The sequence below is a fragment of the Osmerus eperlanus genome, chromosome 23, assembly GCF_963692335.1.
Source record: "Osmerus eperlanus chromosome 23, fOsmEpe2.1, whole genome shotgun sequence".
In the NCBI taxonomy this organism is placed as follows: Eukaryota; Metazoa; Chordata; class Actinopteri; order Osmeriformes; family Osmeridae; genus Osmerus; species Osmerus eperlanus.
In genome coordinates, this window is record NC_085040.1 from 2,625,517 (window position 1) to 2,652,544 (window position 27,028).

The 27,028-nt window shown below is 53.2% G+C and overlaps 1 protein-coding gene across 1 annotated transcript in view; it reads right to left on the reverse strand.

The window, feature by feature from the left end:
• dnah2 (dynein, axonemal, heavy chain 2) overlaps positions 1-27,028 on the reverse strand; it is a 106,119-nt gene that overhangs the window by 22,878 nt on the left and 56,213 nt on the right. Inside the window, 22 exon segments of the mRNA XM_062449708.1 lie at positions 1,989-2,128; positions 2,245-2,405; positions 3,988-4,155; positions 5,596-5,745; positions 6,383-6,513; positions 6,611-6,696; positions 6,981-7,169; positions 8,398-8,502; positions 8,750-8,974; positions 10,014-10,212; positions 10,776-10,867; positions 11,113-11,265; positions 12,047-12,205; positions 12,969-13,106; positions 13,289-13,425; positions 16,870-16,987; positions 20,126-20,344; positions 21,297-21,422; positions 21,874-22,026; positions 25,224-25,351; positions 25,695-25,875; positions 26,691-26,880. Of these exon segments, the coding sequence (XP_062305692.1) occupies positions 1,989-2,128; positions 2,245-2,405; positions 3,988-4,155; positions 5,596-5,745; positions 6,383-6,513; positions 6,611-6,696; positions 6,981-7,169; positions 8,398-8,502; positions 8,750-8,974; positions 10,014-10,212; positions 10,776-10,867; positions 11,113-11,265; positions 12,047-12,205; positions 12,969-13,106; positions 13,289-13,425; positions 16,870-16,987; positions 20,126-20,344; positions 21,297-21,422; positions 21,874-22,026; positions 25,224-25,351; positions 25,695-25,875; positions 26,691-26,880 (3,348 nt within the window).

The following is a 27,028-nucleotide window of genomic DNA, read 5'->3' on the forward strand; positions in this document are numbered from 1 at the left end:
AGGGACAGAGTGGGTAGAGGAGGTAGAGGAGGGGCAGAGTGGGTAGAGGAGGGGCAGAGTGGGTAGAGGAGGGGCAGAGTGGGTAGAGGAGGGGTAGAGTGGGTAGAGGAGGGGCAGAGTGGGTAGAGGAGGGGCAGAGTGGGTAGAGGAGGGGCAGAGTGGGTAGAGGAGGGGTAGAGTGGGTAGAGGAGGGGCAGAGTGGGTAGAGGAGGGGCAGAGTGGGTAGAGGAGGGGCAGAGTGGGTAGAGTGGGTAGAGGAGGGGCAGAGTGGGTAGAGGAGGGGCAGAGTGGGTAGAGGAGGGGTAGAGGAGGGGCAGAGTGGGTAGAGGAGGGGCAGAGTGGGTAGAGGAGGGGCAGAGTGGTAGAGGAGGGGTAGAGTGGGTAGAGGAGGGCAGTGTACCTGCTGGTTGGGGAATGTGCTACGAGGCAGCCAGAGACATGCTGATTAGCTCTGGGTAATGGTGCCTGCCAGCCCAATTAGCTACATTATGTGTGACCACTGCCCCATCCCAGTCATTAGAGAGTGACTGAGAGAGAGTGTGTGTGCTAGTGTGACTGTGCGTGTCTTTAGGGGATTGTCTATGGCTGTGTGTGTTTGCCTATGCATAAGTGTGTGTGTGTGCGTGTCCACAGTGTGTGTGTGTGTGTGTCTTCTCCTTCCTCAGCAGGGTCGTGGTCTTCCAACCCTGTCATTTCCAATTCCTGCCAGCCTCAGGTCGTCCATCTCAGCCTCGGCCCCCCTCGCCACACCTCATTTGCCAGACACGGGACGCCAATCAGCCAATAACAAGCTGTCTGACGCCGACACGTCTCTCTGTCCCCCCACGCTCCGTCTGTGGAGAATGAGGTGAGGGGCGGGGGGAGGACGGTCAGAGAAGGGGGAGGAAGAAAAGAGAGAGGCAGAGGGAGGACAGGGGGTGGATGGAGGGAGGGTGGAGGGAGGATGGAGGGAGGATGGAGGGAGGATGGAGGGAGGATGGAGGGAGGGAGGATGGAGGGAGGGAGGATGGAGGATGGAGGGAGGATGGAGGGAGGGAGGATGGAGGGAGGATGGAGGGAGGATGGAGGGAGGATGGAGGGAGGATGGAGGGAGGATGGAGGGAGGGAGGATGGAGGGAGGATGGAGGGAGGATGGAGGGAGGGAGGATGGAGGGAGGATGGAGGGAGGATGGAGGGAGGATGGAGGGAGGAGGGAGGGAGGATGGAGGGAGGATGGAGGGAGGATGGAGGGAGGATGGAGGGAGGATGGAGGGAGGAGGTGGAGGATGGAGGGAGGATGGAGGGAGGATGGAGGGAGGAGGGGAGGGAGGATGGAGGGAGGATGGAGGGAGGATGGAGGGAGGAGGGAGGGAGGAGGGAGGGAGGATGGAGGGAGGATGGAGGGAGGATGGAGGCAGGATGGAGGGAGGAGGGAGGGAGGATGGAGGGAGGATGGAGGGAGGATGGAGGCAGGATGGAGGGAGGAGGCAGTGGTACACAGAGGGATACTGCTGCTGATGAGAGGGACTGTGATAATGAGACCAGGCTGGCTGTGACTGGAGATGACACCTTGACTGTGTGTTAACGTGTTGTTGTGTAACGACACAGCTTGGTCACACCAGCAGATGAGGTGGGGAAGGTGTGATGGAGAGAGAAAGACAGAAAGAGAGGTAAGCTCCTTTTACGTAGCCTGTTCCAGGCCGAAATGTTGAGCTTTTATGCCGCCTCACAGTCCTGTATAAAAGGTACAAAAAAGGAATGGGGGGGTTGTTGTTGTTCCGGTAATAAGCCGGCAGCAGAGGTAGTCACAGAACTGAATGGACGTCTGTGTGAAAGGCAGAGCTGGCATGTGGCTTTGTTCGGTCCTGTGTACAAAGCTGGCATAACGAGGGGTCTTCTTTACGGCAATATTGTGGGATCTGTTTGTAAAAAATGGCTATAGAGAGAGACAGAGAGAGAGCTACCAGAAAACTGTCCAGTGTGTGTGTGTGTGCGTGTGTGTCGGCTACCTGAAGGGGTCTCCCACAGGGCTCATACAGAGCACTATGTGCAGGTTGTTCCTGACTCTCTCAATCAGGTAGTTGAACATGGATTCTGGGGTCTCCATGACGTTGTCCTTCCTGGCTGAGTCCGACAGGGCACTGCACACCTGGAGGGGGGGGCACTCACTGGTGTTAATACTGACTACAACACACACACACGCACACCCCCCCTCTGGCTTATGATATACTACCGACACATCTGTAGAACACTCCACAAACGCACCTCGTCGAACTCGTCCTGCTTGTAGAGGTTGGGCACCTCCCCGGAGCTCAGCACGTTGTTGATGTCCTCCAGGAAGGACTCGTCCACGATCTGGGTGTCGTTGAACAGGAACACGGTGGGCTTGTTATCCACGCCGGTCATGCGGTAGAGGTTCTTGATGTCTGGGAAGAAAGAAACTCTGTGAGGGAGGCAGGTGAGCGAGGGAGGAGGGGCCGGCGCTGTGGGGACGCGTGGGACACGCTTTTCTCATCACGCTCCGACGAGCTCGCCTCGCAAATTGCCGTATGCATGCGGCTAACCTATACATCTGGGCTAAGTGTCAATTTGTTGGTTGTGAACTCGCGGGGGGGAGGAACGGTGTGGCGTTGCCTGGGCGACTTGTAAAACAACAATAAGTACGATAGAGAGGCAAACAACTGTGGCAAATTGCGTCTGAAATAAAGAGGTCTTTCAGAGAGCCCCAGAACATAAGGGCGACAGTCAGAGCCAATTAATATTAAATGCTTGGAAAGCCAGCGCAACGTAATTCAGAGCAATTATGTGAAAAACAAATGTCTGGCAGTTGGCACATCCACCCAAACAGGCCAAATTAATTCTCAATTGTAGAGAAAACTAAGGGGGAGAGAGAGAAAGAGAGAGATTAAGAGAATCAGAGAGACCAAAATACCCTGTTTGGAAATACGGATTCTTAAACACAGTTTTACTCTGTCAGAAAGTCGATTTGTGTTTGTTGATGTGAAAACCGAAGGGACAACAGCATTTACTTTAATGTATTTTGGGCTCCTGTGTGACCTGTGGGTAGTGGAGGGTTGAGACGGAACAGAGGAGGAGAAGGAGGACATGGAGATGGAATAGAGGAGGAGAAGGAGGAGACGGAACAGAGGAGGAGAAGGAGGAGGTGGAGACGGAACAGAGGAGGAGAAGGAGGAGGTGGAGACGGAATAGAGGAGGAGAAGGAGGAGACGGAATAGAGGAGGAGAAGGAGGAGGTGGAGACGGAACAGAGGAGGAGAAGGAGGAGACGGAATAGAGGAGGAGAAGGAGGAGGTGGAGACGGAACAGAGGAGGAGGAGAAGGTGGAAACGGAACAGAGGAGGAGAAGGAGGAGGTGAAAACGGAACAGAGGAGGAGGAGAAGGAGGAGACGGAATAGAGGAGGAGAAGGAGGAGGTGGAGACGGAACAGAGGAGGAGAAGGAGGAGGTGGAGACGGAATAGAGGAGGAGAAGGAGGAGGTGGAGACGGAATAGAGGAGGAGAAGGAGGAGGTGGAGACGGAACAGAGGAGGAGAAGGAGGAGGTGGAGACGGAATAGAGGAGGAGAAGGAGGAGGTGGAGACGGAACAGAGGAGGAGGAGAAGGTGGAAACGGAACAGAGGAGGAGGAGAAGGAGGAGGTGGAAACGGAACAGAGGAGGAGGAGAAGGAGGAGGTGGAAACGGAACAGAGGAGGAGGAGAAGGGAGGTGGAGACGGAACAGAGGAGGAGAAGGAGGAGGTGGAAACGGAACAGAGGAGGAGGAGAAGGAGGAGACAGAACAGAGGAGGAGAAGGAGGAGGTGGAGACAGAACAGAGGAGGAGAAGGAGGAGGTGGAAACGGAACAGAGGAGGAGAAGGAGGAGGTGGAGACAGAACAGAGGAGGAGAAGGAGGAGGTGGAAACAGAACAGAGGAGGAGGAGGAGGAGGTGGAAACGGAACAGAGGAGGAGAAGGAGGAGACGGAACAGAAAAGGAGGAGGTTGTGTTACCATCTCTGAACTCCTGCTTGCGGTACTGCTTGGTGACCTCCACTTGGAACGTAAGGTATTCACACATGTAGGAGGCCATCCTGGACAGGCTCTGTCTGCCGGAGCCTCCGATGCCCACCAGCAGCATGTTGCCCCGGGGCTGGCTGATCACACGCACCACACGCGTGACTGGAGGATGACACACACACACACGCGAATTAACACTAAAGCACACAAACATACACGTACACACAAAGAAACACGCGGGCACAGAAACACACACACACAGAAACACACACACACATGAGCACACAGAAAAATACATACATGCGTGCGCAGAAAAAACAACCAGAAAAAACACACACACACACAGCGTAAGACCAGCGTGATCCCCACAGATGTGTTGAGCACCGCTGGTGTATGGATGGGAGGTGGTAGAGCCGTGGCTGGGAGAGTGGAGAGTGGGTGGTACCCGGTGATAAAGCTATCACAGCTCCCAGCTGGGGGATCAGAGCCTCTCTAGGGAGGTCCAGTAACACACCAGAGATCAGGGGAACATCTACCACTGGGGGTGCTGCTGACTGCTTTATGCTGGGAAAGGTATTCAGTCTGGCTGTGTGTGGTGTTCTGTATGTGTGTGGTGTGCTATATGGGTGTGGTGTATGTGTGTTGTGTGTGTGGTGTGTGTGTGGTGTGTGCGTGGTGTGTGCGTGGTGTGTGTGTGGTGTGTGTGTGTGGTGTGTGTGGTGTGTGTGTGGTGTGTGTGGTGTGTGTGTGGTGTGTGTGGTGTGCGTGTGGTGTGTGTGTGTGGTGTGTGTGTGTGGTGTGTGTGTGTGGTGTGTGTGTGGTGTGTGTGGTGTGTGTGTGGTGTGTGTGTGTGGTGTGTGTGTGGTGTGTGTGTGTGTGGTGTGTGTGTGGTGTGTGTGTGTGGTGTGTGTGTGTGGTGTGCTATATGGGTGTGGTGTGTGCGTGGTGTGTGTGTGGTGTGTGTGTGTGGTGTGTGTGTGGTGTGTGTGTGGTGTGTGTGTGTGGTGTGTGTGTGTGGTGTGTGTGTGTGGTGTGTGTGTGGTGTGTGTGTGTGGTGTGTGTGTGGTGTGTGTGTGTGTGGTGTGTGTGTGGTGTGTGTGTGGTGTGTGTGTGTGGTGTGTGTGTGTGTGTGTGTGCTATATGGGTGTGCGTGGTGTGTGTGGTGTGTGTGTGGTGTGTGTGGTGTGTGTGTGTGGTGTGTGTGTGTGGTGTGCTATATGGGTGTGGTGTGTGTGTGTGTGGTGCTACTGACTGTGTTGGATGGCGTCTCTACTGACTGTGTTGGATGGCGTCTCTACTGACTGTGTTGGATGGCGTCTCTACTGACTGTGTTGGATGGCGTCTCTACTGACTGTGTTGGATGGCGTCTCTACTGACTGTGTTGGATGGCGTCTCTACTGACTGTGTTGGATGGCGTCTCTACTGACTGTGTTGGATGGCGTCTCTACTGACTGTGTTGGATGGCGTCTCTACTGACTGTGTTGGATGGCGTCTCTACTGACTGTGTTGGATGGCGTCTCTACTGACTGTGTTGGATGGCGTCTCTACTGACTGTGTTGGATGGCGTCTCTACTGACTGTGTTGGATGGCGTCTCTACTGACTGTGTTGGATGGCGTCTCTGAACAGCACCAGGCTCATGGGAACCACCCCGGGGGTCAGGTTGTAGTCCTCCAGCTGGGTCTCGATGAAGCTCTTCAGGGTCCTGAAGTCCAACAGGTCCTCGTACACACGGGGCTCCTTCAGGAAGTCACCTGACAGGGGCGAGGGGGGGGGGGGGGGGGAGGGAGGGGGAGGAGGGAGGAGGGGGGGGGAATATCACTCCTGGGACTACGCCAGTTGAATCGGACACAGTCAACTAATCATAATCAATCCACTCTTTATCTACCTATCAAGTGTGGAAGAAATTGGGATTTCCTGTGTGCTTACATTATTCACTAAGATAAGAGTATATTGTGTCTATGTGTCAGGGTTAATAGATGTTCGGGGTCAGGAGAAAGTACTGGCTAAATGTTCCTTGTCATGACTACAAGGAGAGCTCCAACTTTGAACTCTCTAGTCTGAGAGTTGTCATGTGTTGGGAGCAGTGAATCTCTTTCTCTGAGACTGTTGAAAAGTCATTACTGCCTGACTGTCACTATCTATGTTTACATTCTTGTGCCCTATAAAAGATGGTCCTCCGGCTTTCAGAGCGGAGAGAGACATGATTAAGACCTAAGCCCGGTGTTGTGTTGTCATTTATTGTCAGAGGTCTGGTTTTCTCTCCCAATCTGCAGATTGATAAATACGTATTAAAATCCAGAACTCAACTGAACTTAGTCACTCCGTTTATGAAGAGACGGACAAAACACTTTCTTCATCACAAGAATGTGTGTGATTAAGAGAGAGTACCAAAGATAGGCGGTTGTTTGTTGGGGCAGATGCTGTGGAAGGTGAGGTCAAACAGAGAGCCCAGTTTCTCTGAAATCAGGCTCACGAACGTCTCCAAGTCACTCTGGTCCACCAGGCGATCAGAAAACACCCTGGACACACACACACACACACACACACACACACATTAGCAGAGCGCGCTGCTATCCAGCCCAGACTGTGCTGAATGGCGTGAGGGTGGGACGGTACCTGAAGCACTCGTGGATCCACAGTCTGGTGATGCTGTGCTTGGTGTCATGGAAGTCCCTGTGAGCCCTCAGTAAGCCCTGGAACACCTGGACACACAGGACGGAAGACTTGACACACACACACACACACACCAAATCCTCGTCTGACGCCGAGTGTGTGTGTGTGTGTGTACTGTAGCTTAAGCCAGAGTGGAGCGAAACGCCAGCAATGACAACATATGTGAATGTGTGTGTGTCTGAGTGTGTGTGTGAGTGTGTGTGTGAGTGTGTGTGTCTGAGTGTGTGTGTGAGTGTGTGTGTGAGTGTGTGTGTCTGAGTGTGTGTGTGAGTGTGTGTGTCTGAGTGTGTGTGTGAGTGTGTGTGAGTCCTGCCTTGGAGATGTCCCTGAGGTTGAACAGGTAGTGGATCTTGGCGGGGGTGGGCAGGAAGCGGGTGGTGATGGCGTAGTAGAGCTCCAGGGTGGCCTGGGTCAGGACGCCTCCGATGGGCTTCACCTCCTCCTCAAACTCCTGCAGCTTCTGGTTGATCATGGTGCCGTAGATACGCCTTATCTGGGACTCCTGGAGGGGGGAGGTGGAGTTTAAGATGCACACGTTTAAAATGGACAGGAAATGAGTTTTTTTTTCATCCCATAGATGGTAAACTAGACGGTTTTAGTTTTGAATGGGTGGAGAGGATTCTCTGCAGTCCTATCAGCTTGTTAATGCAAACGTACATGCCGTGGATGAGATGGGGAGGAAAGGGTGGCAGAAATAAGAGAGCCGAAGAGAAAAGAGAAAGAGAGAGGTGGGTGGTGGTGGGGGGGTTGAAAGGGGACAAGTGGCCGAGCGGAGAGAGATGGACCGGACGGGTTGAAAGAGAATGAAGAGCAGAGATGAAAGGCTCCCGAGGAAAATAGACAGGGTGATGATGATTGAAAAGATAGATGAGAGTTGGGAGAGAGGGAGAAGTATAGAGAGAGAGGGAGAGGGAGGGAGGGCGGGAGAGGTACGAAACCAGACAGCCTGGACGGAGGGAGAGAGAGCGAAGAGGGAGGGAGAGAGAGACGGAGAGAGTGCACATAGAGCGAGAGAGAGCGCAGACAGAGAGAGAGAGAGTGAGTGCACATAAAGGGAGAGAGAGCGCAGACAGAGAGAGAGAGAGTGCACATAGAGGGGGGAAAAATAGAGAAAGGTAAAGAGGCTGACAGAAAAATGAAAGGAAGGAAACATTGATGAGAAGCCTCTCAGTCGATCAGCCTTTTTTGGGGGGCTGAATGAACGAGCCTGAGAGTCGTATATAGAGGTTGTTATCAGTCTAATCATCATCATCCTCGTCGTCATCATCAGGATAATAAGAGTAATTCATGGACAGGATGGAGAGACTACTGCAGGATAAAATGTCAGATGAGAAAGAAGGCCATTATCGGGAGGCGCACTGCAGAGAGACAGAACCTACTTACTGAAACACAGGGAGCGAGGGAGCGAGAGGGAAAAAGGAGAAACAATTTGTGGATGGAGGGGGTCAATGTAGAGGAAGGAAAGTAGGAAAGGAAGGTAGGCTGGAACGGAGGAGGAGAGGAGGGGCGGAGGAGGCAGAATTAGAACAAAGAAAGTGCATGGTATGGAATAGGTAGAGGAGAGGTGGAGGTAGGGATGAACAGCAGGAAGAGGAGAGGAGAGGGAGGAGAGGGAGAGGGGGATGTAGATAGAGACAGCAGAGGAGGAGAGGGGGATGTAGATAGACAGAACAGCAGAGGAGGAGGAGAGGGAGAGGGCGATGTAGATAGCAGGTCTTCAGCTGACTCACAGCAGGGAAGGTCATGTTGATGAGGTTGAAGCGACTCTGCAGGCGACCAGAGATGTGGGTCCTCCCTCCACCAGGGGGCCCCATTGATGCCAGCAGAAACATGTCCTACTCACACACACACACGCACACACACAGCAGGGGAAAGTAATTTAATTCAACTTTGTAGCACAAACACAAACACACACTGAGACGTTGTTACTGAAATAGAAACGCCTTGAGCCGTAGAATAAGAGCAGGACGTGAGAAGGGAGGTAACAGACAATTAGTCTTGATAATGGTTTATGGGGCCACACGCACACACACACACACATTCCCCTTCCCGCTACCTGTAGAGTAAGCCCTCTCCTCTCACCTTGACACACTTGAGGGTCTGTTTCTGGCGGTCGTACCAGAAGCCGTAGTCGATCCAGAGGCGCAGGAGTTCCAGGGGGGGCTGGGAGCCAAAGTTGTCGAGCGCCGGCATGTTCAGGTCGTCCAGGAAGGTCAGCATGCGCTTCCCCCCCACCGGCACGTACACACCCTTGGTCCTCTTCTCCACGCGGCTCTCGATGATGGCCTGCACGTTGTTGGAGGTGGTCTGGAGAAGGGGGAGGGGGGGGCGGGTAAGAAAGTAAAGTTCCGGAGGTGTGTGCGCAGCACAAACAGGTGTGTGTTTGTGTGTGTCTAAAGTGGAGTCAGAGAAAGTGAAAGACGAATTGAAAGCTGGAGGGAGAGAAAGTAGGTGAGAGAGGGAAAGAGCAGAAAGAGAGGGGGGGGGGGGCCGAGGGATACGCCGGAGAAAAAATTTAATGTGGAGGAATTGGGCTAAGGAAACGAGGAGAATGAACGAGAGACAGAGAGGAGTCAGGCTGAGGAGGCACCAGAAAGAGAGGGAGAGAGAGAGAGAGGGAGAGAGGGAGAGAGGGAGAGAGAGATTGAGAGAGAAAAGACAGATAGCCAGACAGAGAGGGGAAAGTTTGCCATGCAGAGCTGGGGACAGAGATGGAGAGATGAGGTGGAGGAGAGCTAGATGGATGGAGTGGAGGGGTGCGGGGAGAAAAATGGCGCAAGCCCATTGGCTAAGCCGGGCCTCTAATGGAGACGAATGTGGACGAGGTCCGGCCTTGATGGATGATTACTGCGACACAGGTGATCAGTGCTTTCATCATCCCTGCTACCGTAATGGCTGCTCATCAGAGGCTGCTGAGGTGACTCGGCTAATTGCGGCGTTGTGGAGTGCTGATGATGATGGTGGTCAGTGTGTGGATGCAGTCCCAGCAAATGGAGGCCACAGAGTGTCCCTGTGTGTCCTGGATACAGCTGCACCTCAACACACTCTCTTTGGAAGCTGGACTGGAGAAGTGGGTCTGGAGGCTGGCCTCACGGACTGAAGTTGCTGTTGAGTCTATGTCTACTGAGTAAGTGTGTAAGTGTGTAAGTGTGTCTGTGTGTGTGTGTCAGCAGCTTGGGGCTAGCTCGTTCAGTATACATGACGTTTCCCTGACATATCAAAGCCAAGGATCCTCTTTCCAACACTCCCAAACATGTCATGCATATCAGAGGATGACCGGTCCTTCCCCCCCCCCCCCCCCCCCCCCCCCCACCTCCCCTCCAGCTGGGCGGGGTCTGGGTCTCACCTGGGAGGACATGTTGACGGTGAGCGTGGTCCACTGGGAGGGCTCCAGGGCCTGCAAGACGCTCTGGACCACCGAGGTCTTCCCCGTCCCCACTGGGCCCGTCAGCAGCACCGGGTAGCGGCCCGCCACCAGCGCACGCACCAGGAAGTTGTAGCGCACCGTGTCCACCGTGGGCACCATGATCTTGTAGAAGGGAGCGCTGGGGAGAGGGGGGGGGCGTGGTGGAGGAGAGGGGGGGAAGGGAGAGGTAGGTTAAGAGGATTCAGGAGGTGAGGGAGAGAGGGAATAGTCAGGGGTTGTAATTAACAGAGGGTGTTTGGGGACGACAGGGGGAATGGGGGAGGAAATTGAAGACAGTAAGCAACAGATGAGGAGTTGGAGAATGAAGAAGGGATGAAGAGAGAGAGATGGGTGTGGGCGGAGAGGTGAATGGGTATGAATGGGAGTGTGAATGTGAAAGGTGAGGGGTGGGATGATGAAATGATGGGATTGAGAGAGAGATTTAGGGGATCGATTAAAAAAGAGCGGGAGGGAGAGAGATAAAAAAGGGCATTATGAATCGAGGACACCATTTAATGATGCTTAAAAACATTCACACTCTGACACTAAATCACACCTGAACTCTCTCTCTCTATCACACACACACACACACAGTCAGTGATAGAGTGTGAGCTGCAGTGTCTCATTGCGGGCCAGTAAATCAGCCAACAGGCGTCTGGCTCAGAGCTGAGGCCAAGGAGCCACACACACCCACGCACTTACTTGGCGGCGTAGCGCCAGCCCTTGGGCAGTTTGTCCTCAAAGGAAGTCCATGTCTTGTTCTTAGAATCCACATAGTATTCATAGATGGTGTCCTAGGAACAGAGATTACAAACAAGAGTTTGGTGTTCATGAAAAAGAGTAGAAGAGAAAGGTAATGTGTGTGTGTGGAGTGTGTGTGTCTGTGTGTGTGTGTGTAAAAGCGATGAGACGGATGATGCGATTACAAACACATGAATCAGAGGAGATAATGAAGTCTCAATAGGATAGAGCATTCAGAGTTATTACTGTGTGCGTGTGTGTGTTTGTGTGAGTTGGCACGCGTGTGTGTGAGTGAGACCTTGTTAGGGAAGGTGCCCTCCATCTCCCTGAGGAAGTTGTCCATCTTCTTGCGGCCGTCCTCGTCCACAGAGGCGCACACCGACCAGACGAGGCTGAAGATGAACCACAACTCCACCATGCGACCATAGTTGTCAGAGTCACCGGGGTTGACCTGGGAAGGGAGGGTGGAGGGGAGAGGGTGGAGGGGAGAGGGTGGAGGGGGGAAAATGGAAGGGGGAGAAGGAGGGGGGGGGAGGGGGGAGAAGGAGGGAAAAGAGGGGGGGGGGGGGAAGGAGGGGGAGGGGGGAAAAGGAGGGGGGAGGAGGAGGGGGGAGGAGGGAAAAGGAGGGGGGGAGGAGGAGGGAGGGGGGAAAAGGAGGGAGGGGGGAGGAGGAGGAGGGAAAAGGAGGGAGGGGGGAGGAGGCGAGAAACAGAAGGGGAGAACAGAAACAGGGGAGAGACGGAGGATAAGAAAAGAGAGAGTTTTATGAACTCACAAAGAGAGAACGAGAGACAAAGGGAGAGATGGAGAGAGTTTTTTTTTTAAAGAACCTCTTTGTAGTGCCATTCCACAGTGCACTCGCTGCACTGCTGCGCTGCGTCGACAGAATCAAAGAGGGACGACAACACAGGGAAACAAAACAGCAAATAACAAAACACAGCCTCGCTTCCAACCTCGCTACCAACTTAGCTCGACTTAGCTTCACAAGGCAAAGTTCCACCTCCACCACTCATCTAAAGTTCTCCTCGCACAGCAGCGACAGAAACACAGAGAGATAGGCACACACAGTCAGGTTAGTTCATGTCAAGGGTATCAAAGCGTCGCTATAGTTAGGTTGTGTTTCGGTAAACAAGCCTCTAAAGCTAGACCCCTCATGTCTAAGGATTAAAGCAGACGGGGATAAATAAACTATATCCGGGCCGGTTGCCAGGGTGGTTGCCGTGGTACTGACCCCGTTGGCGGGCGTGGCCAGAGAGTCGTAGAGGCGACAGAGGGAGGAGATTCCGTTGAGCTCGGTGATTTGGACCAGCTCTTTACAGCTGCTCCTCCTGAACGCCACCGTCTTCTCTACGTACTTGTCAAACAGACGCTGCAGGTGCTCCACCTCCCCCTGGACAGAGAGAGACAGAGAGAAACAGTGAGAGAGACAGAGAGAAACAGTGAGAGAGACAGAGAGAGACAGAGAGAAACAGTGAGAGAGACAGAGAGAAACAGTGAGAGAGACAGAGAGAGACAGTGAGAGAGACAGAGAGAGACAGTGAGAGAGACAGAGAGAGACAGTGAGAGAGACAGAGAGACAGTGAGAGAGACAGAGAGAGACAGTGAAAGAGACAGTGAGAGACAGTGAGAGAGACAGAGACAGAGAGAGACAGGGAGAGACAGTGAGAGAGACAGAGACAGAGAGAGACAGGGAGAGACAGAGAGAGAGACAGAGAGACAGTGAGAGACAGTGAGAAAGACAGAGACAGAGAGAGACAGGGAGAGACAGAGAGAGACAGAGAGAGAAACAGAGAGAGAGAAAGACAGAGAGAGAAACAGAGAGAGAGAGAGACAGAGAGACAGTGAGAGACAGTGAGAAAGACAGAGACAGAGAGACAGAGACAGATAGAGAGACAGAGAGAAGCAGGGATGGAAAGAGATGGAAGGAGGAATGGGAAGGTAAATGTAAAAAGAAACCCAGTGAGAGATGGAAAGGAAAGGTTGAGTGAGAATGAAGAATGGAGAAAGAAAGCAAATGGAGTGAGAGAATGGACAGGAGAGAGGAGAGGAATGACGTCAGGACAGATAGGATGATGGAATATCATGGGAGCTCATAGACAGAGGTGCACACAGTGTCTGGCTGATTGGAACAGAACATTCTGGGTCTGTGGTACCTTATTGCGTCTGTCCAGCCAGGACTGGACGAAGGGCTTCCAGCCCAGGTCAGAGTAGTCGTTGTAGACCATCCCACAACGAGACACCGTGGCTGGGGACGCCACCGCTAGGTCCTCCACCTCAAACAGCAGGGACACCTGGACACACACACGCGCACGCACGCGAATATTTATGACAATATTCCCGTAAAACAATCCTGGGGGCCTAACCCTTTTGCACAGTACTGCATATACAGTATAAGAAATCAGCAGGTTCGTAAGAGAAAGGCAGGTTGTAACGTGAGAGCAGAGCTTCCCAGGGCCGTGCTGTGTGCCGTCACCTGCTCTGGCATGGAGATTCTCTCCCCGTTGATCAGCGTCAGCACCTTGTTGTCGTCCATCACCGAGTTCATGCTCTCGATCCACAGCGTGTCCACGGGCCCGTCGAACACGATCCACTTCTCGTCCGGCTTCTCGTCTGGACCCGCCGCCCCGGGGCGGAGGAGGAGAGGGAGGAGGAGAGGGAGGAGGAGAGGGAGGAGGAGAGGGTTAGGTGTGGCACATGGAGGGGGGGGGGTGAGAGGACACACAGACACACACACACGTGTAGATTCATGTCACTCAGAGATGGACATCCACCAGCATGCACACACACACACAGACTCAAAGGACCGGTACAGCAACATGAGTACCCCTTAGTCTCCCTCTTATCTCATCTCATGCCCCGACCCCCTGCACACACCCATCTGAGTCAGCACACGCCCAGAGAGAGGAGCCTTCACTTTGGTACAGGTGAGAGAGAGAGAGAGAGAGAGAGAGGCACACAGGCGCTAGGTTTAAACGGCAAACCATCAATCCTGTTGCACAGCAAAATAAACTGTCACATGTCCTTTGGGCTGATCCTCTTCCAGCTCAGAGAGATGGAGGGGGAGAGAGAGAGATGGAGGGAGAGAGAGGGAGAGATGGAGGGAGAGAGAGGGAGAGATGGAGGGAGAGAGAGGGAGAGAGATGGAGGGAGAGAGAGGGAGAGATGGAGGGAGAGAGAGGGAGAGATGGAGGGAGAGAGAGGGAGAGATGTAGGGAGAGAGAGGGAGAGATGGAGGGGGGCAGAGAGAGAGAGATGGAGGGAGACAGAGGGAGAGAGATGATAAACAAATGGAGCAGAGCCAGGGAGAGCAGCGGTGACACACATCCTGGGCTGACAAGCTGCTCCCCGTGCATCCGACTGATGTGGAGGGAAAGAAATCCACACAGGAGGGGAGCGGAGGAGGAGGAGAGGAGGGAGAGGAGGAGGAAGAAGGGAGGAAATCAAGAAAGAGGAGGCCTAGGAACCAGGACCGCCGTGGTGACAGGGATTTGCCCTGGAAAAGAGAAGTGGAGGGAGAGCGAGGGAGGGACAGAGGAGGGTGAAAATGAAGAACACACAGACACACTTGGCGGGTGATTGAGCGATTGATTGGCGGTTGTTGTCACAGCAACAGCAATCGGGGGTGTCTCATCTCCTGACAGAGCACACTGCACGCGTCTGGGGAAGGGGAGGGGTGTGTTTGTGTGAGCGAAAAACCTGTGCAGGCCTCTCTCATGATGGCAGCCAGTATTCCATCCTTCCACTCGCTGTAGCCCTGGTCGAAGCCGCCGTACAGCTCTGCCATAGACAGAGCCTTGGGGCTGATGGGATACTCCTGTTGACAGGGAGGAGGGGGTGGGGGACACCCGCGAGTGAACAAAAAGCAGGGAATTGAACCGGCAACCTTCCCGCGAGCGAACACAAAGCATCAGAGCAGAGAGAAACTGCCAGAAGGTCAGCAGTTCGGGCTCGGTTTGGTGGTTTACAAGGACGGGCTTGAACACATCAGGAGCAGGACTGACAGATGAAGCCTGGCACACCGGCAGAGAGAGAGAGGAGAGAGAGGGCCGAGAGAGGGCCGAGCAAGAAAAAAGAGGGGGCCGAGAGAGGGCAGGGAGAGAACAAAGAGAGGGCCCGAGAGAGGGCAGAGAAGGGCACTGGCAGACAGCTGGGGGACACGAGGGATCATGGAAAGGCCAGAGGCTGAGAGAGGAGAGCCATGAGGGAACAAAGGAAACTGTGGAGAGAGGGAGGGTGGAGAGACAGAGAGAGTGGAGGGTGGAGAGACAGAGAGAGTGGAGGGTGGAGAGACAGAGAGAGTGGAGGGTGGAGAGACAGAGAGAGTGGAGGGTGGAGAGACAGAGAGAGCGCAGGGATGGAGGGATGGAGAGACAGAGAGAGCGGAGGGTGGAGAGACAGAGAGAGTGGAGGGTGGAGAGACAGAGAGAGTGGAGGGTGGAGAGACAGAGAGAGTGGAGGGTGGAGAGACAGAGAGAGCGCAGGGATGGAGGGATGGAGAGACAGAGAGAGCGGAGGGGTGTGAAGATGTTACAGGACATGGCTCTGAGTTGAGATGGCGACATGGCGTGACACAAGGGGACGCAGGAACAAAGAAACGATCTTGTGATGTTGCTGGTGAGATGAGGGGCTGGAGGGGAGGTAGTGACACTGATGTCTGGGGGAGGGAGAGTGTGAGCCATTAAAAACACAGCACAGGGAGAGAGACAGAGAGGGAGAGAGAGGGGGAAAGAGAGAGAGAGAGAAAAGAAAGAGGGAAAATAGAGATTGCAGTTTGGCCTGCTCCAGTTTTCACAGCATGACAGTGTGGGGCTACAGGGGCAGAGGAGTGTGTATGGCACAAGGAGCGTGCATGCGCACACACTCACACGAATATGACATTTAATCCAATCACAACGCCAAGATTCGACCAGTGACAAAAATTGTGAGAGAGACCCATCTGATAGTGTTCTGACAGGTTGGTAGCTGGACTGTATAAACTCAGAGGGGATCTCAGCCAATCAGCGTCCTGGTCCAGGGGATAGAATAAGAACACAAAGGCGGAACAATACTAATCACACATGAAGCCCGGGCAAACAAACAAGCACTCCTTTCCTCATAGGAGCGAGTGTGCGGTACAGTATGCAGGAGTGTGTGTACATGTAGGTGTGCATGTTAAATGTGTGTGTGTTCTGCTGAGACAGCGCTGTGTGCCAGGCTGAGGGGGGAGGGGGGGGAACTGGGATTTGGCCTCTAGTCCCTGCTCCTGTATCTCCAATGAACAGAACACACACACTGGGCCTCGGTGGACCACAGGCACGGAGAGAGAGACACAATAAGGAAGAGAGAGAGTTAAACAGAGCCTGAGAGTTACACAGAGTTACACAGAGAGAGGGAGAGAGAGAGAGGGGAGAGAAAGAGAGGGAGTAAGAAGGAGGGGGAAAGAGAGGGAGGGAAAGAGGTAGAAAGAGAGGGATTGAGAGGGAGAGAGAGAGGGAGAGAGTGAAAGGCAGCAGATGAATCAGTGAGCTGTAAGCCGGCCGTAAGACCGGCTGTGCGCTTATCCACATTAGGACTGACTGAGGAGAGAGTGGAGGAGGATGTGGAAAAGGGAGTGAGGAGGAGTTAGGGAGGGGAGCTGCTGTGAAGGAAAGATGGAGGGGAACTAGGAAACAGGGTTTTGTCAGTAATGACTGGAGATGTGGAGGGATAAAGGGAGCGAGGGACGAGGTTTAAAGAGGTAGAGAGAGTCAGCGGGCCCGAGGATTGAGCAGCTGTATTTCTGGGCTGAAGACATGATTGCCGGAGGACGAAGAGGTCTGGAGAGGTGGTGGAGGGCAGGAGGGGAGGGAAGCAGCACTGGTACTTCTCCTTTCAATTTCAGGCCACTCACCGCTTCCCAATTTCTCTGTCTCATTCTCTCTTTCTGCTAGCTATCCTCAAGTACCTCGGGGTCTTCACTCTCTCTGGCGTTATCGAACTACAATCCCCACCGTGTTATTGAACTACAACCCCCAATAGTCCTTAGGTTTTCTACCAATATCTGCCTGTCTGTCTGTGCTGTGTGGTCAGAGGTACCTGCGCAGGCTCCTCTCATGAGAGAGGACAGCACTCCGTCCGTCCACTCGTTGGTGGAGAGGTCGTACTCGCCATACAGCTCTCCAAGGCTCACTGCCTTGGGGTTCAGAGGGCACTCCTGGAGGCCGGGAGGGCACAGGGGGCAAAGGTCAGAGATTGGACGGAGGTCGGTGGAGAGAGGGAGGCCGGTAGGCGGTGATGGAAGGAAGGAGACGGGGGGAGCGAGGAAAGAGAGAAAGAAGGGCAGAGAGAAAAGGTCAGCCAGGGGAGCTTGAAGGTACAGCATGATTACATGAGGAATGAGCATGAATAGAGCATGTGTGTGAGCGTGTGTGTGTGTGTATAGGAGAGGGTTGGGCACAGAAGGCATAAGTGGAGACGGAGAGAAAGATAGAGAGAGCGGGATAATGAGAAACAGGGGGAGGTGATGTCAGCATGGAGGGAGAAATAGAGAGCTAAAATAGATATGCAAAGAGCAAGGTGTTGAGTCAGAAATGAAAGAACACGAGGCAGGCAGGAGAAAGAAAGAGAGATACCAGAAAACTTAGATAGAGAGAGGGAGAGTATGTGTGTGCGGAATGTGTGTTTTTGAGAGAGAGACTGAGAGAGAGAGAGAGAGAGAGAGAGAGAGAGAGAGAGAGAGAGAGAGAGAGAGAGAGAGAAAAGTGGGAGATATAGAAACAGAGAGAAAAGGAGGAAGCCACAAATAGACACGCAGGGTTGAGTCACAGAGGGAACAGAACAAGACGAGCCCTGAAACCACAGAATTACAGCAGCCGCAGGAAACTGAACACACAGCAGAGCAAAGCGTAAGGAGAAAACACACCCTCAGAAACACAACATGAATATGACGATGTCACACGGGCTCGACACACAGTGGCTGGGGACCAGAGGCACGGTGAGAAGACGCAGACAGGAAGTGCAGCCGGGAATTAACACCACCATTGTAAGTGGAACATTTTCAGACATAATCAGAAATGAAGGACATTTGACAAGACATGCTGGCAGACGCTGGCTTACAGTCTCTCTCACACACACACACACACACATATACACACACACACACACACACGCACACACACAGGCACACACACACACACACACACACACACACACACACACACACACACACACACACACACACACACACACACACACACACACACACACAGGCACACACACCACATTAAAGGAAAAACTATTGAATCAAGACACCAGGAACATCATTAAACGGAAGGCAAGTTGGAAACACAACACAGCCCTTCCCTCCATCCCTCCCCCCGTTCACCATTTTTAACCACATCTGGAGGAGCCACGTGAGATAAAGAAAGAATGAGAGAGAGACGTTGGAGGAAGAGAGAGAACAAGAGAGAGGTGACAAGGGAGACAGGGATGAAGGGAGAGAGAGAGGTGACAAGGGAGACAGGGATGAAGGGAGAGAGAGAGAGAGGTGACAAGGGAGTAGAGGGTAGAAGAGAGAGAGAGTTGATGGCAGTAGAACAAGCTGCTAGACAGATTCATCCAGAGCTGGGGCAGCTTCAGATGGTGCTGGCCTGTCTCCTCATCCAGAGCTGGGGCAGTTTCAGATGGTGCTGGCCTGTCTCCTAATCCAGAGCTGGGGCAGTTTCAGATGACCAGGCTCACTAAGACGCCGCGCCGCTAACACACCGTCGTTAGACAGCCTCCGTAAGCTCTGCAATTAACTCTGTGAGCTGGGCCTGTGTCCTCCTCAACACTGCTGTGTTCAACAGCCAGCAGGACCAGGTGGAAGTGTGGTCCTGTGAGCGTGTGTCTGTCAGACTGTGTGTGTGAGAGAGACAGAGTGTGTATGTGTGAGCGTGTGTGTGTGCAGGATGTGTGAGAGTCTCTATGGCGCGTCTTTCATATCTGGTGAGTGTACTGTCCTCCAGTCAAGTGCATCTGTGTGTGACTCCATTGTCCCTGAGGAAATAGAGCGTTGAACTCAAACTAAACAAACACATGCTGCTGTCATGCCAATGAGGAGGATGTAGAGAGAGACAGAGAGATAGAGAGACAGCAGGTGTGTGTGTGTTTGTGCACTTTTGCGTGTGTGGCTAAGCTGAAATGAGAAAGAAGGAGGGAGGAGGATTCACTTCCTCTGCTCTCTAAGAGATGTTTCGGTTAGGTGGCTTAATCTCCCTCTCTCCTTTTCTCTCTCCTCCTTCTCTCTCCATTCTGTCTCTCCGCTCCGTTAAACACCAAACGTTGCACAAGCCGATAGGCTGACTGCTGGACTGATTACTGGAGGATAAGCTGCTCTGAAGATCATGAGATCCACTCAATTACACAGGATGGGGTTCCTGGGCCCTGGGGACCCATGGGATATGTAGTCTACTGTAGAGAAATGGAGATGTATGGATAGAGTGAGATATGGAAAGAGAAAGAGACAGAGAGATAGAAAGATAGATGTAGAGAAAGAGAGATATGTAGAAAGAAAGATAGGGAAAGAGACAGAGGATGAGAGAAAGAGAGATGTAGAGAGAGAGAAAGAGAGAAATGTGGAAAGACAGAGACATAGGTAGAGATGTAGAAAGAGAGATGTAAAAAAAGGAGGAGGGTAGAGGCCTGAGCAGAGCAGAGTTGGAACCCCCCAGAGACAGACAATGCGACGATATAAAGAGATATACAGAGAGAGGGCGGGAGAGAGAGAGAGAGAGAGGGGGGGGAGCGAGAGAGTGCGACAGAGAGAGAGCGAGAGGGTGAGAGGTGTGCTGAATGCAGCTACAGGGAGATTGCTAGTGTTTAATGTGTAGGAGGTGCTCCCTTAGGGAAGGAGGTTTTCATTCATGCCGCATGTGAAACTGACACAAACACATAAGACTGAAAGATGGATATCGAGATGGAAAAACAACCACCGGTTACAAAGTTCTCCATGACTTAAGAGAATACATACAAACTTTATCCAGCCAGACGACACAATGACAGAGAAAACCCTGACAGGAACACTAGACAGACAGGCAGACACAGATCCGCAGGCAGATGGAGAAAACAAGCCAGGTCGACAGACAGACAAAGGCAGCCAGTCAGCCAGCCAAACCAGCTAGCCATCTAGAAAGCCAGCTAAGGGTACCAGCCAGCCAGACTACTAGCCATCCAGCCAGACTACTAGCCATCCAGCCAGACTACTAGCCATCCAGCCAGCTAGCCAGTTAGCTAGCTAGCCAGACAACCAGCTAGCCATCTAGAAAGCCAGCCAGAGTAGCAGCCAGTGAGCCAGGTATGGAGAGCTACCCACCCGGACCAGGTTGAAGCCAGGCTCTCCTTGGCGGTGCATGGTGGCCAGGGTGCTCTGCAGGGTCCTCCAGGTCACGCTCTTGCCGCAGCCCGTCTTGCCCACGATCATGGTGGAGTGGCGGGAGTTCTTGGTCTCGTACAGCTGGATGACCTTGGTCAGGGTGAAGGGCGTGACCTGCAGCCCACTCTGGATCAGCTCCGCCTCGATGGTCTCCCTCAACTGGGGGAGCGGAAGGGGGATGGGTGAGAGACTAGATACACACGCAATAGTGTATGCTCTCTCTCTCTCTCTCTCACACACACACACACACACACGCACACACACACACACACACACACACACACTCTTCCAGCAAGAAGGCCTCACAGGCCCCAGAGCGTTCTCAGAAAGAGAGGCAGCCCGAGCTTTAAGTGACTAACTGACAAAGCCCTGGCAAAACAGATGGTTGATAATCCATTAAAGAGAGAAAAAGGGAGGGGGGGGTCCTTCAGGCTCTCTGTGTCTCCCAGACCATAAACTCTGACTCGGCCTGGTTATAGGTACCCCCCACCCCCCCAGCTCTCCTTAGCGCCAGGAAGAACCAGGGTGGAAGGAGGGTCGGAGAGAGAGAGAGAGAGAGAGAGAGAGAGAGAGACAGAGAGAGTGTGAGAGAGAAAGAGAGACAGAGACAACAAAACAAGAAAAAGAAACTTCTGGAGGGAGAAACCATAACAATGATTGCTTCCTTCCCTCCATCCATCTCTCCTACCACTGCATCTTCCCCTCTCTCTGTTCACACATGACTGCCACCTAGAAAATGCAGCATCTGCTTTTCACACGACGGAGAGAGGAGCAGAGCTGGGGAGAGGAGGAGCAGAGCTGGGGAGTGGAGAGGAGGAGAGAGGAGCAGAGCTGGGGAGAGGAGGAGAGAGGAGCAGAGATGAGGAATGGTGCATCACATCTGCATGTCTAATTCAAGTCTGGGTCTACTCTGCAGGGGGTCCTGGCCAGGATATTTACTTCTCTGGTTCTTTATGGTAGGATGTTTATCAACGCACACACACACACACACACACAAGCACACATGCCAAAGTATTCTCCCCTCCTGTGTAGAAGGGTATGCAGGTATCTGATAGCAGTGTGGAAAGAGAGAGGGAGAAATTGAAAAGTATGTGTGTGTGTGTGTGTGTACCTTTCCGTAGTCGATGGTAGGGGATTCCACTCCGGGGAAGAGATCCTGGATGATGCCGTTGAACAACGGCAGGTCGATGGTGGCGAGCTTGGCCATGTTCATGTCCTTCATCGACATCAGCAGGATCTGGGGGCAGAGCAAACGGCAAAAGGTTGTGATATCATATCTCGTCTTACTTTTGTACACAAACAGACTTTTAGCTGAGTCACCCTCATGTAGGCCTTTTTATCAGGTTGACATTGTCAAATGAAACCTAACAAATGTACAGCCCTTTCCACACACCGCCGACGGAATTAGAGAAAAAGGAAAGAGGCTTGCTATCCGGTAGCGCATGAATTCCTTTTCAAGCCTTTTCAAGTTTTTGTCCTCTTTGATACATTTTTGATCACAGCCGGTTTCCCTGTGGGGGTGTAAGGTACACATTCTCCCACTGTCAAACCCTGCATATGAACAGTCTCCTGCTGCCTAGTAATCAGTCAACCAGCTAACCAGCCAGCCAGTCAACTAACCAGCATCCAGTTAACCAGGCAGCCAACTAGTAGCCAGCAAGTCAAACAGCCATCCAGAGCTAGCGTACCTCCTCGCCGGCGACGTCGGGGCAGACGCGTCTCTTCTTGCCGGCGTAGCGGAGCAGGGAGGTGAGGGCTCGCAGGCCAAAGTCATAGTGGTCCTGCTTAGACAGCTGCTGAACAGCCAGGGAGTAGAGGGTGAACACCTTCTTAGCTAGGACCTGGGAGGGAGGGAGGGAGGGAGGGAGGGAAGGAGGGAGGGAGGGAGGGAGGGAGGGAGGGAGGGAAGGAAGGAAGGAAGGAAGGAAGGAAGGAGGGAGGGAGGGAGGGAGGGAGGGAGGGAGGGAGGGAAGGAGGGAGGGAAGGAGGGAAGGAAAGAAAGAAAGAGGGAGGGAAGGAAGGAAAGAGGGAGGGAGGGAAGAGAGGATATACATGTGGTGATAGGAGGGGGAGGGAGGGGGAGAAGAGAGGGAGATGTCAGTAAAACATGTCGTGACCCATCACCATCTATGTTCCCTGCCCCTGTGGGGCTCAAGGACATGGTTGAGATGTGTAGCAAGCACAGCAGCAGACAGGTTGTGTGTGTGTGTGTGCGAGTGTGTGCGCATTACACATCTGTGTAAGCGTGCCTGTCATGAGGGTGAGTGTGTGTGTGAGTGGTGATGTGTGTAGTGGGGGTATCTCAGGGAGACATGCGTCTCCACACACTAGACAGCTTGACAGTGGCTGCTGAGATCCCCTCATTGCAGGCAGGTGAGCGGTGTGTGTGTGTGAGTGAAAAGGAACTGTGTGTGTGTGTGTGTGAGTGTGTGTGTGTGTGTGGGGGAGTGAAATGTGCAGACTGTAGAGAATCCTCCAGCCCTCTCCTCCAGGGCTGTGTCTCGGCAGGGTGTCCATGCTCTCTGAGACCCACACACACACACTCAGACAGACCTGGGGCAGAGCCTGGCACTGTAAGCACTGCTCGCCATCTGTGTGTGTGTGTGTGTGTATGTGTGTGCGTGTGTGTGTTTTAGAGAGGGGTCTTAAAAAAATGATCCTAAAGTGACACAATCTAAAAAAGGTAATGCCTTTTGATGCTGAGTGTATGTGTTGCTGTGTGTGTGTGTGTGTGTGTGTGTGTGTGTGTGTGTGTGTGTGTGTGTGTGTGTGTGTGTGTGTGTAAATGCAGGACTCATGGGCTTCCATGTCAGAGTTGTTCACATCTCAAGCTCTTTCATGAGGTTCAGTAAGACACGGTCGGTCATGCACACAGACACGCAAACACACACACACAGACCCACGCACACACACAGACACACACACACACAGTGCTGTCATGCTAGGCAGAGCAGACGATGGGCTCGCAGGAGGGCAAATCCCCCTTCTGTCTGTTCCAGCTCAGAGAGTTCAGATCTGCTCCTTCTCAAACCAGGCCAAACTGGGCCAAACCAGGCTAAACACCTAGGCCAAAACCCCATGCTGAGCTATGTGGTTGATTTCCACTTCTAATGGCATCACATCAACAGGAACAATATCCCTTTGACACCCATGCTGGGGAAGGGGTGTGTGTGTTTCAGTGTGTGTGTGGGTGTGTGTGTGTGTGTGTGTGACATGTGGAGTATCAAATTGAGGGCACAGGCGTTTGTGTGTACATTATTGGTCTGAGTTCAGTTGGCATTGGTTGTAGTTGGTGGCAACATAAAGCAGGCATGAAGTGAAATATAACTCTCCATCTCTCCTCCATCCCTCCATCCATCCATCCCTCCATCCATCTCTCCTCCCCTCTCTTCATGCCAGGCTTGTTTCTGGTCTCCTTCCAACCTCAGTCTTAATCTGCTGTTATTTGCGGTGGTGAATTAACACTATGTCTGGCAGCTAATTACTGTTCCCCACAGGAGCTCTCTCTCTCACACACACACACACACACACACACACACACACACACACACACACACACACACACACAAGCCGATCGCTGTGTGTATTTGGGGGTCTTTACAGGTGGGTATGGTAAAAGTTTGGTGAAGGTTAGTTCTAGGTTATCTGTGCAGTTTTGGCGGGACAGTGTGTGTGTGTGTGTTTGGGTCCATCAGCGTGCGGAAGGCGTCAGAGGTGTGTGTGAGCAGGTGGGAGGCTGCTGCAGCGCAGAATGGAATTAGAATCTTGTTTAACACACGCTGGGGTACTGTAGGGAACACAAATCAGTACCAGAAAGAACACACACACACACTCTCATACTGCGACACACACACACACACACACACACACACACACACACACACACAGAAGCCAGCAGCCCCTGTGTGAGTCAGAGTTAATCCTGCTTCGGCTCTAGTCCCAGAGAGCTGTGTGCCTCTACTCATCCCTCCCTCCCTCCCTCCTTCTTTCATCCCTCCAGTGCATTCTCCAGTCCCATCCTTCCTGCATCTCCCCCCACTCTTGATCTCTCCTTACCTCTCCCCCCCACACATTCTCTCCATCCCTTCCTCCCGCGGTTCGCCTTCCCTCCTCCTCCACCCCTCCCTCCCACCCTCCCTCCACCTCTCCCTCCCTCCACCCCTCCCTCTCCACCTCAATCAGCTCCTCCAGTGATCTCTCACAGTACAGCAGCTGATCCGGCTCCATTCTGATCTCAGACCAGCCCATGACATCAGCACCAGGCAGAGGGCAGGACTGCAGTCTCTCCACACTGACCCAGGATCAACTTCAGTCTCACGGCTCAACTCCATCCAGGACACAGCAGAGTAGCACTCACTACAGCTCATCTCCTGCAGTGGCGCGTCGCCAAGGACTTCACATGCAAAAATAAATAAATACCAAAATAAAATGCGGCACATCAGATTCCTCCAACCACATCCACCCCTAAAAAAAGAATCTAGGGGCGTTCTAATGAAAAGCTGCGGTAGATTTAATTTCCATCCGCTTGATTGGATGATACGCGTGTGTATTGGGAGGAGAGAGAACTCAATCTCATCTCCTGATTGCCTCGCCTCTTAACATAAAAGACACGGGGGCCTGTTTCATTAGCCGGATGATAATTCAACAAGATATCTGCTTTACAGACCTAAGGAGACCAATCTGCAGGGGACCTCAGGGCAGCTGATCCATGCTGGTAGAATGAGTCTCACATGTAAAAGACATGAAGCTGGTCTCCACTGAACGAGTGGAGACACAATACAGGCTGGCTGCTTCTCTCTCCCTGGCCATGTCAAGAGGAGAGGCTTGTGTGTGACGTGGGGCTCCAGGGAAAAGGGCGGGATGTTATTCTGAATGGAGAGTCTACACACTCTACTGTGAATAGATAAGCAGGAGATGCATACACCCGTAGGAACATTCACTGTGTAGCTTGTCGTCAGTAAAGTCTATTATTATGTACGGTACAATGGTGACTATGACTTGAAACTGTAAAAGCCTGCATCCAGCGGAGCCTGTGTACCTTGCAGTTGTTGAAGCCCTCTCCAAACAGGGTGATCTCAGCGATGAGGGTGGAGTCGGGCACCACCATGGAGATGGGTCTGAACATGGACTTGAGGTTGTCAGGCAGCTCTGTACGACCAGCGTAGCCTAGGAGACCACGGGAGGAGCACACACACGTGTTCAGAACACACACATACAGACAGACAGACACACACACACACATGTTCAGAACACACACACACAGATAGACAGACACACACCTATATATTCATAACACACACACAGACAGATAGACACACACACACACACATACTTATATGTTCAGAACACACACACAGACACACAGACAGATAGACACACACACACACACACACATACTTATATGTTCAGAACACACACACAGACACACAGACAGATAGACAGACACACACACACACACACACCTATATGTTCAAAACACACACACACACACACAGACAGACAGACACACCAGGGTTCATGGTGATGAAGATGCCGCAGGACCAGACCAGGCGTATCTCTCGTCCCTCGAAGATGAAGCTGGTGGCTGCAGCGGCCAGAGCAGACAGGATGGACAGGATCTGCTGGGCCACCACGGACAGCACCTCGATGTTGATACGGTTGAACTCATCGAAACAGCCCCATGCCCCCGTCTGTAGACACACACACGGTCAATATCGGCACATACAGAACCTAAAACACACCAGTAAGTGGCTTATTTTATTTGGGACCCTACACTGCCGGGATCCAAGTGTGTTGCAGAGCCACAGTACAGAGACCGGGGCTGTATGACCGGGGCTGTATGACTGGGGCTGTATGACCGGGGCTGTATGACCGGGGCTGTATGACCGGGGCTGTATGACCGGGGCTGTATGACCGGGGCTGTATGAGCGGGGCTGTATGACTGGGGCTGTATGACCGGGGCTGTATGACCGGGGCTGTATGACTGGGGCTGTATGACCGGGGCTGTATGACCGGGGCTGTATGACCGGGGCTGTATGACCGGGGCTGTATGACTGGGGCTGTATGACCGGGGCTGTATGACCGGGGCTGTATGACCGGGGCTGTATGACTGGGGCTGTATGACTGGGGCTGTATGACCGGGGCTGTATGACTGGGGCTGTATGACTGGGGCTGTATGACTGGGGCTGTATGACTGGGGCTGTATGACCGGGGCTGTATGACCGGGGCTGTATGACTGGGGCTGTATGACTGGGGCTGTATGACCGGGGCTGTATGACTGGGGCTGTATGACCGGGGCTGTATGACTGGGGCTGTATGACTGGGGCTGTATGACTGGGGCTGTATGACTGGGGCTGTATGACCGGGGCTGTATGACTGGGGCTGTATGACCGGGGCTGTATGACTGGGGCTGTATGACCGGGGCTGTATGACTGGGGCTGAGCCGTGTGGCTGCAGCCAGCGGGGGGGGGGGGCAGTGAGAGTGTGTCCTGCAGGGTCACGTTACCTGAGCCAGTCCGGAGTACATGCGGCCCATGGACTTGAAGTCCAGCCCCTCGGAGCAGTTGACCACGATGACGTACATGCCCAGAGCCTTGCCCAGGTCCTTCACCGTCTCTGTCTTCCCCGTCCCTGCAGGGCCCTTGGGGGAGCCGCCACGGTGCAGGTGCAGCGCCGTGGTCAGGGTCATGTAACACCTGGGGGAGGGGGGGAGGGGGTTACAGTGTGGACGTTATGTGAGTAGACCTGCCTCTCTGTGGACGGTGAGGTCATGAGGACGGTGACGAGGACGGGGGGAGACCCAGAGAGAGAGAGAGAGAGATCCTTAGGGAGAGAGACATCCGG